We start from the raw sequence: 10,086 nt of genomic DNA, 5'->3' as shown, positions 1-10,086 counted from the left end.
GCCCAAAGTCCGGGCGCACATGGCGGCCTGAGAGCCACAGGAGGGCTCGCACAAGCACTGGCCAGTCTGGCTCTGGGCTCACACTTTAGCACGTCAGTGCTCATCGCTGCACCCATGTTGTTAACCCCGTACAGCTGTCGGTCAGGTGCAGGCCGTGGGCACAGAGAGCGTAAAGGGTGTCCACGAGTGAGGGACGTGCACTGCCTCAGAGCACGAGGGGTGGACACAAAGGAGAGGAGGGATGCTGAGCCTAGGACGCTCTGGGGCCGCGCGTGGATGAGACAGGAGAGATGGCCTAGGACACCCCAGCAAGGGTGTTGTATGAGCAAAGGTGTTTTGGTTGTCTGCTTTTTAAGTTTATCTGTTTAATTCTTCCATGAGAAAGAGATGGGAAGAGAGACAGACACAGAGAAAGGTAGTACTCTCAGTGGTCTTGACACCCTGATCTCCCCTGGCCTCAGCAGCCCCGGACGTGCCCAGCACCCTCAGAGAAGTCTCTAAGTTCATGAACTCAGAACCTCCAACCTGGGCCAGCCTTGCAGAACTTCGGCTCTGACCAGTGCGCCATTGCCTGGCCCAGGCGGTGCTTCTGAAGTAGGCAAGGGCAGGGTGAGGCTCGGGAAGCAGATGAGATTGAAAGGGAGCTGGGCAGAGGGCCTGGGAGGACCACATCCGGTTTATTACTTTCATCCTCCAGGCCTTTCCAGGGTCATGCATTAACAGCTTCTATTTTAGTGGCTACACGACACCTTAGAGCACTAGAACCCTGCTTAGATGAAGTCATAAGAGCACGTGCCACCAACAGAAAAAGGGAGAGGCCAGCCACCTTGACCTGGGGCAGCCGCATCCCCACCAGTGGTTGACCCCTGAGATCTGCCCTGGTTGGTGTCTGCTGTCCCTGTAGGATCCCCAGCGTACGGAGTAGGGGCAGGGTGTGCAGTCGGTGTGTGAGGACTGCCTGTCCACCCCGCTGCTTCCTCTCACGTGTGAGTGACCTCTGCACCAGGCCTGGTCACTGCTCTGTGGGTTTGCCTGCATCTCAGTCTTAGACCCTCTCTGAACAGGAGCTGTCCGGCTGGTTGTTCAGGTGCCCGACCTTTCCCATCTGCTCCAGTGAGGGGCGGGGGCCTGGGATTCCCGCTGGGTATCCAGCATCTGGCGGTTGGTCGGGCAGGAGACAGAGCACAGACTACACCTGCAACAATTTGCTGGCCATGTCTGGAAGTGAGATTTTCTTTCTCAATACTCTTTCTTTTGGAAAAACAAAGAAAACTGAAGTGTCTGCTGGGCATTGGCCTAACAAGGAGATGCCCAGCTCCGAGGGAGCCTGGGATGTGCATCTGGCCCTAGACCTCAGGAAAAGTATCAGAGCTGGTGAATTGCTAGTGCACGTCTACTGCAGGAATATGTAGGATGTTATTTTTCACTCACTCACTACTTATGTGATTTAAAAAGTAATAAAATTAAATTGGGACAGAAATAAACCAACACTAGATGATTAAGAACAATGAGCATTAATCATGGATAGCTGAATTACATTTATTAGATAATTGTTTGTATTTTGTATTTCCTTTCTTCCATACATGTTATGTGCCATTCGTAATTACTGATGAGGGGCCAATCAGCATTACCGTGAGTTGAGATCATTCCTACTTGAATCAGGGAAACATGACAAACACGTCTTTTTTTCAGTAGTTACTGTTCAAGTGTGGACATAGCCAGGGATGCATTTTAAGAGCTTTAGAAACCCAGAGCAAGCAGGAAATGCTCCTGGAAGTCGCTGACCTGAGTCCGAGGACTTTCTGGCCCTCTCGGTCTAATTTAGCATCTAGCAGAGTGTTCCCCGGGAGCACAGCTTTCCCTGACATTTGTCAGAGGATAACTTTCGTGAGTTAAATACATGCAGAATTCTATGTCGACTGTGTGTATGTCTGTACCCATAGCCTGTGTTTAAGGGAGCTGGATCCCACAAGGCTGACCATAGTTCAAGTCTCTGCTCCAGAAGCTTGAAACGCATGCACCAGGCGTGTGCATATACACGCCCCAGATCTGACGTGAGAGATGGAAAGAAGGGACTGTGGTGAGACTGGACACCCGCGGGTGTTGTTCACAGTGAGAGGCCGTTGGGAGGGCCTCTGTAGACTGTACAGCGTGGCTGTCGGTGCCCTGGACTATCACCCACGGCACACACCCCAGAGAGAACCCCGCAGTGTGGCAGACAGAGTCACGATCTGGATTAATCCGAATATACTGAAGCACGGGGTTGAGTAACTGGGATGAACGGTGTCAAGTTCACACGTCACTCCTACAGCTCAGATCTGCAGAGTCACTCATGCATTGCATGACTCTTTTGTCCTGGTGCGTGGAAGTGAGTAAACTGGACATCGACATGGAAACGAGACTCACGACTCACTAGCCCTTAGTTAGCGCGTTAAAGGACTGAAGACTTGCTGGCCCAGAAGCTCTGTGTGAGGCGGACAGGGGCTCACATGGTCCTCACTGCTTCCCACCACCTGTCCGCAGCACAAGGGGTGGTCACATGGCCAAAAATATGGTAAATAGAAACTGGGAGGGGAATGCTCATGAGGTTTATGGGAGAAGTAAATGTTTTGTGGCATTTTGGAGCTATGTTGGCAGATGGATAATGCATCTCAAAAGAACAGGTCCATCACATCACATCACTGGCCAGAAACTCCCTGTGCCACATCATTGCTCTGAGAATAAAATGCAAGCCCTTTGCTATGACATGGAAAGCTCACATAATCTGGCACTGGCTCTTTGGCCTCATTGTTCATCTTCTCCACCGTCTCCGGCCACACTGCCTCCCTCCTTGACTTACACACCCAGCTCACTGGGGCTGAGTGCCTTCCTTTCCCAGGGCTCTGGCTGTCGCTGGCCCTCCTCTTGGCGCTCTCCCGTCCCAGCTCTCCAGGACCACTAGGATCAGGATTCAGCTCCATCATCATCCCCCACCGGAAGCTTCTCAGCCAGCCAGTCTAGACCAGCCTGCCTCCCCTCCCACCAAGTGTATCTGCCCGTCGGCCATTTATCTCCAGCCCCTGGAACAAGGGCTGGCCCTAGGACGTCCTTGGTAACACAGAGGAATGAGTCTTTGAAAGATTTAGGCCGCTCTGTGAGCGCACAATGTAAATTTATGTAATCAGACAAGATATTTAGGTCAAATTGCTTTGGCTGAGAAAATAAGCAAAAACCACATCTGAGTGAAAATGATGTCAGTTTATACAAATAAAGGTGTCTTGATGCTTTTTCCTTTCACCAGAAACTATGAAATCTGCCCTGAGCCAGTATCGCCGTCATCAAAGTCTGGGCATGCTTTGGTTCTTTACAGTGGCTATTTACCCTAAATGAAATCATCGGCATTGTTTCTTTTATTACTAGCAGCTTCTTCATTTACCTGTTGGCATAATACCTTCGTTGATTTCTGAATACTGTGAAGTGTAAAGTTTAATCGCTCTCTGTGTTTATTATGTACCTCAATAGAATTTCCATTTGAATTTCTGAGTTAGTATAGCTTTAGCAGAACTATGTAAAACTACCCAGATTTAGACAACCAATTTTCTCTTTTCATTTTTTTAATTAAATTGCCAGAGAAAGAAAACACATACCCCAGGGCGTGGTCACCCCAGCCCTCTCTCCTCCATTTCCCCATCCCATCAGGATTTGGGGTGCGCAGGCGCTTGCACCCTGTGTGTTTTTCAAGCCACCAAGGCCGGGCTTCAAACCACTGTCAGCTGTGTGGAATCCAGCCTTAACCACAGCCCCTAACTGTTACGCTGCTGGGCCAGCCCCAGACAACAAATTAATCTATTATCGTATTTGGAAAAAAAAATTAGCATAGCAATCAATTATATTACCATAGATTTGCCTAATTAAAAACACAAATGTGTGGTTCTGTGCTTCTCCCCTTCCAGAGTTGGAAAATCATTAGCCATAGAACAGTCAAATATTTAGCAGTACAAAAATATTGCTCGTTAAAAATCTTCCTCTTACCTCACATTTTAATGAGGTTCTCAACCTCTTCTCTTTTTTTTCTGAAGTAAAATATCACTGAAATAGAAATTAAAGGAATTTAAAATAATAAAGACCCTAAATCAAAATCATGACATTAGACAATAGTTTCTCAAGCATTTTAAGCACTCCAGAGCACTTAAGAGCTGAAAATAAGATTGCAGTTTGGCCAAGATTTTTCTAAAAGCTTACAGTAGCACGTAATAGACTTTCAGAGAATTAGGGAGACTCAAAATAAGAAATAGTTGCTACATTGATTTTTTTTCTTAAGAGAGATTTTTCTATAGGGCACGTGCACTCACCAGAGAGACAAAAAGTGAGAAATCACCCCCCAAGGGGGATGACCACACTGCAATCCCTTCTCCATTCTCCTCTCAGGATTTTGGGCACACACACACACATGCCCAGCATGAGTTGTATGTCACCGGGTCTGGGACTGGAACCATGGTCAACTACATGGGAGTCCAGCAACATAACCATTACACCATCCCCTGGTCCTGCTACACTGATTTTTTTAAAGTGTTTAAATATACCTGCTTCACCACAACCTCACTAAGTTTCTGTTTTTATCTTTTTTATTATTTTAATTTTGACCTTTCATGACCAGTTTGAACATTTTCCAATTGTGATTATTTCCGACATGGAATATCTCTCATGTGAATCACCTATAAACATCCTTAAAGAGTTTAAGGAAAGCATTCCATAATTACTAATAAAGACAAAGTGCTCTAAAAGGTAGGATTTCCTCAGTGAAGAGGGTGCACAATAGTTTACACCTTCTTGATGAGTTTTCAACCTGTACCATTTGGTTTCTGAATGGGGAAACCACCTAATTAGACAAGGATCTCACAGCTATCCCAGTATATGCAGTGATACCCACGTGGCAGATGGCAACTGGATCTCACTCCATAGCACCTACCGGGTTCCACAGCCAGGGCTTCTGGGGGTAGGGCTGGGCGGGAGGAAGCAGAGCAGAAATGGAAAACTGCCTAAAATGCAACAGAGCTCAATAAGCAAATTAGCCATGAATAAATTCTTAGCAATTTCTGGACTAATTATCTACCTACAAGAGAAGGTGTTATTTAAACATTCTTATCCACGTTCCAACTCCTGTGTGCTATAACCTTTGATTTTCTTTTCTCTTTCATGAATATTCAGGTAAATAATATACAGTATAATCAACTCACCTAACGTCACCGGAAAGATCTTCCTGTGCTACCAAGCTGTATAGACTTCCTAACTTTTGGAGCTTGGATCTAAATGTATTAGACAATGGAATCTGTTTATAATTTGCCACCATCTTAATCTGCTCTAGGAATATTTTGAAAGATATATATTCCGTCTTCTGAGAGCACAGTGCATATTTAGATATCTCAGAGTTTAGGTTATTTTTATTCCAGGGATTAAAATATAAATGTGAAGTATAAACTTAGCCTATGTATGTATCACAATAAACCTAGGTTCAGAATTGTGGTTGATGAGTTAGGGGACTACCACATCTAAATCTGAAATGCTCACTGATGTGAAGCCATTCACACTTGACCTCCCAGTATGGCTGCATGACTTACCACATTAAAGGGACACGTTCACTTTCTTAGTGCTTCAAAAATAATAAAATTGTACATTGAATTTAGAATTCAGAAGATATGGGTAAAACTCACAAATCCAGGACTGCCCCTGTAGCACAGCGGCTAACTGCAGTGCAGAGAAAGCTGCATCCCACATGGCCAGCCAAGGTTTGAATCCCAGACTGCCAGCCTGAAAACCATGCCAGGCATGTGCATGCATACCCGAGAGCCTGATGGGATGGACAGACGTACAGGCCTCGTTGGGGTGTTTCTCATGTTCCCTCTGGTATAACAAAAAATAGTTTACGGAAAGACTCTGTCTTTCTTCTTTGCTTTCCCTTTGAATGTTTTCTTCCATGTTCCATAATATGCAACCTTCAGGGGCAAAAATTGCCCTCTTTCTTTCAAGAAAGGTTTCTACTTTGCCTACTGTGTGACATGGGAGGTTGAAAGGGTGCTACAATTACCCATGACTACATTTTAAAAACACCCCAAAACTTGTGAGTTTAAAATGCAAACATTTCTATTATTTATTCATAATTCTGCAACTTGGGCAAAGTATGTTGGGGGCAGCTTGTTCCTTCTCCATGTATTTTGGGGATGGCTCATGTCCGCTCCAATGACGCCAGCTTGAGACAGCCAACTGAGACTTAAGAATTCACTTCCCAGAGTTCATGCAAATCAGTGTTGGCTGCTGGCTGGAAAGCTTGGTTCTCCTCCCTGTGGCCCTCCACGTGACTAGACTGGCCTTCACAGTACGGCAGTCAGAGTAGCATGGCCTTCATTCATAGCCGCTGACTTTCCCAAGCACAAAGTGGAAGCTTCCGGGTCGTCTTAAGGTATAGTCGCAAGCATACATGAGGTGGCTTGTACCACATTCTCCTCATTAAATCATACCATGGGGCCCCGTCCAGACTTAAGGAGACCCCATCCACAAGGCGTGAATCTCACCACCATGGCTCTCTGGGCACCAGAACAGCAGGCCGCCCCTGTGAATAATGGGCTTTGTGACCATGGTCTGGTGAGGACAGCGGGGAATCACGCAGTGCCATGAAGGAAACGGGCTGAAAACAGACCTGTGTATCCCCAGTCATCCCTGGAATGTTAGAAAATGCTCAAGGAAGCAAAGCTGCATTTCCTCCTAAGTGTACTCACTATACGGTTTGCACATTTTCTGGAGTTGGGGGAAAATTAAAAGTTTAGATTTACAGTTAAGAAATCTCAAACTTCTTTCCATTCAACTTTTCGTATACCCTGAATGAAAATGGTGATAATCAATAGCAAACAGTGCTGTAAAGGGTTAAGTTGTCTAACATTCACAACAAAGAAGCTATGCTATGACGGAGTCAGGCTATTTGCTGTGACCTTTCTAATGTGGCAGTTCCTTAGGTACTGCAGTAAAATACTCTCACCCTACACCTACATGTTTATGGTTTGTAGTATTCTCAACAGGACAGATCCCAAATTGTCAAATTACTTGAATTGATTTCTGGTAATTAGCTTTGTTAGAATATTTTAAATGCAGTCAGTTAATTTGATCTGTTCAGCAAAGTACAATAAGGTTTTTAGCATTACGGAATTTCTTTTTAGAATATTAGCAATAACTAAATTTAAGGACATGGTGGACTCACATTACTCTCATTCAAATTTTGTATTCAGTGAATGAACATGCAATTTTGGGGATTAGGCAGTATTTAGAAAACATAAGTATCAGGGTTATTTAGGATGGAATTGCTGAAGATGCTGGACTATTTTACACACACTTACTGATTGATTTTACTTGCACGAAATATGAAGCAATGACAACTATATAAATTGCTCAAGGACTGGTCATCCATATTGGGATTTGTTTAAAGATCATTGCAGAAATCTGTCTGCAAGGTATTTATATTTATTTTTTTTCCAAGTCTATATACAAAAAGATCTAGATCCATAGAGAAGGGATTAACACCAATTCTTTTGAATTGAAATTAAACATTTTAAAACATGCAGGTGATAATTGGGTGATATTTCCTTGTTAAAGCTCTCTTTGGTGGTTTATTTATCTTAAACATCATTTTTGTCTTTTGGGGTCGTCACGCAGTGACTCTCAGTGGTTTATTAAAAACCTCAGTTGCTCGAGAGTGCTTTAGGCTGCCTTGACATGAGCACATGGCCACATCCTCGTATTCTGAGTAGGGCTTCCAGTGTGAGGGTTTCAGACCACTGCCGATGCGTTTCTAAGCGTCCTGTGTCAGAAAAGTCCAGCTACTTACACAACTGCTCCAACCAGAACGGGGCAGAGCCAGACACAAAATGAAAGAGACCAATTTAGGCCAAGTGGAAAGGATCAGTTTCTCCTAAAATGGGCCTTTCATTCTAGAGCTACCTTATCCAACCCCAAAAGCAGATAGAATAACCAACACTTACATAGTTGTGATCTCTTTGTACCTGGAGACAAGGACCACTTTTTAAAGATTTCCATGTTTTAATGCAACTGGAGCATCGTGTTTGAAGGGGAGGTATTTTGGTGTTTGCACGTAGGGAGTTAGAGATCCCAAGTATCGACTAATAAGTCATGTGGCTTTGAAATATTCATAAAGACCTTTTTTAAAAAATAATAACTTTTTGGGTCTCAGTCCTGTACTCTCGTGAAGTTGTTTTGAAAATATGCCCAGAGATTATCAAATTACTTTTAAAATGACAGGACATGGCGTTAAGACCAGTGTCACTAACAACAAAATAAGACATGCCTGCATAGCTGGCCTATAAACAATGCAGCGAAAAGTCCAGGGAGATCGCACGCGTCTTATATTTTCTAAAAACATGCTCACTTAAAAAGTACATACGGGACCCAAAGTAGCTAATGCTTTGTGACCCAATTATTCTTGAAGTCTTAACTCGTGTTTTGTTAACTCTCGGTGGACAATTTTGGAGGTAACTGTCCCATATTTTCCTGACTAGCTGGGGACGATCGTTCCTCAGCTGCGACCCAGAAGGTTCGTGGCTGGTATGAAGAGAAACTGGCCTGCTGGTGCGGATTCTCGAGGTGGCTTGTAGCTGCGGTGGGGCTGTGGGGCTGTGGACGCTCCCACCGACTGTTGTTGATCATTTGTTTCTCTGTCCTTCTCAGCCATTGGCAGGACCCTCATCCCCCGTTACTTCAGCACCGTGTTCGAAGGTGGGGTGACCGACCTGTATTACATCCTCAAACACTCGAAGGAGTCCTACCACAACTCGTCCATCACCGTGGACTGTGACCAGTGCGCCATGGTCACCCAGCACGGGAAGCCCATGTTCACCAAGGTACGCGGGCACGGTAGCATGCTGGCCTTTTCTTCTCAGACTGAATTAAGGGGTCGTCGTGGCCATTTTCTCCTGGAGCTTTGGACTGATTTCTTGTCTCTCAGCCACTGTCGTGAATCTCTTGTTTGGGGCGCAGCTAGGCTCTCGGTGAGCATGGTGCCACCAGCCCCGAGACTGAGCAGCGGGGTGGGACGTGAGGGCACAGAGGCCCGGTGGCCCGTTACAGTTTAGCTGCTCGGTAGAACTTTCTGTTCTTGCGTGGAAGGTCCTCTGTCACTGCAAACATTCTCCTAGGTACTCCGGTGCTGTTCAGCTCTGTGCTAAAAGGAAATCATCCTTAAAGCTAAATCTGAATTTCAACAAACAGGAAAAAATCCACTAATTACATCCCAACTGGTCATAATCCTTAAGGAACATAAAGATATAAGTGAAGGTGATGAAGCTCAGAGTTTAAAGGTTGTTTTCCCATTGTTGCTACTTTGTGGTGGGTCAGTGCATACACCAGGCAGCTCGGCAGTGACACAGTGGAGCCGTAAGTTGGTTGTAAAAGAGCGAATGAGAAAAGCAGAAGAGAGAACAGCTGTTAGGATCAGACAACGCAATATTTAAGACTGAATTCAAGGCCTGGAAAGGATGTGAAACAAAAAAAATAATAGATGTAGTTCTGTTTTGTATGCACTTTACACTTGTGGTCCTTTCTGCGCTGAGCGTTGACGTGCAGAAAATGCTCTACAGGTGGACACCTTTCTGAACCCTGCAGATGCACATGGTCCTTTATGTCCTCTCCCAAGTCAAAACCAGTACGAAGTAGTATTTAGTCAGAGTCTGGCAAGGAGAATTTTATTTTATTAAGTACCAGCTCCTTGCATTATGGCTAAGACTCACTGAAACTAACTGGTGATGCTAATGATAGCAGCAGTCTCTTCTAGTCCAAACCCGAGTGACAGCGTCTGTAGTTAAGAGAAGCTCAATTATCATGGTTAATTCCAAAAGCCCAAATTACAAAACTGAACATAGGTTTGTTTTGCTGCAAGAATAAAAAGAAATGTTTCTTATTTGTCCATCGATCTTATTGGTGCAGTGTAAGCTGTGAAGCGCTCAGATGGATGTCCAAACACAATGACGAAGGAAGGGGTACCAAAAGCGACATCCTCTCCACGATATTTCGGTTTTGTCAGTAGACAGTTTAAATGTGGGAAGAGCG

General features: G+C 44.9%; 1 protein-coding gene across 1 annotated transcript in view; it reads left to right on the top strand.

Moving 5' to 3' along the window:
* LDB2 (LIM domain binding 2) overlaps nucleotides 1–10,086 on the top strand; it is a 184,545-nt gene that overhangs the window by 120,036 nt on the left and 54,423 nt on the right. The window contains exon 4 of the mRNA XM_006160623.2: nucleotides 8,710–8,882. Coding sequence (XP_006160685.1) covers nucleotides 8,710–8,882 — 173 coding nt within the window. The remainder of the gene's footprint in view (nucleotides 1–8,709; nucleotides 8,883–10,086) is intronic.

The sequence above is a fragment of the Tupaia chinensis genome, unplaced genomic scaffold (assembly GCF_000334495.1).
Source record: "Tupaia chinensis unplaced genomic scaffold, TupChi_1.0 Scaffold000695_1, whole genome shotgun sequence".
Classification (NCBI taxonomy): domain Eukaryota; kingdom Metazoa; phylum Chordata; class Mammalia; order Scandentia; family Tupaiidae; genus Tupaia; species Tupaia belangeri.
The sequence above is the reverse complement of the archived record's forward strand: the minus strand, read 5'-3'. Positions and strand labels throughout refer to the sequence as shown.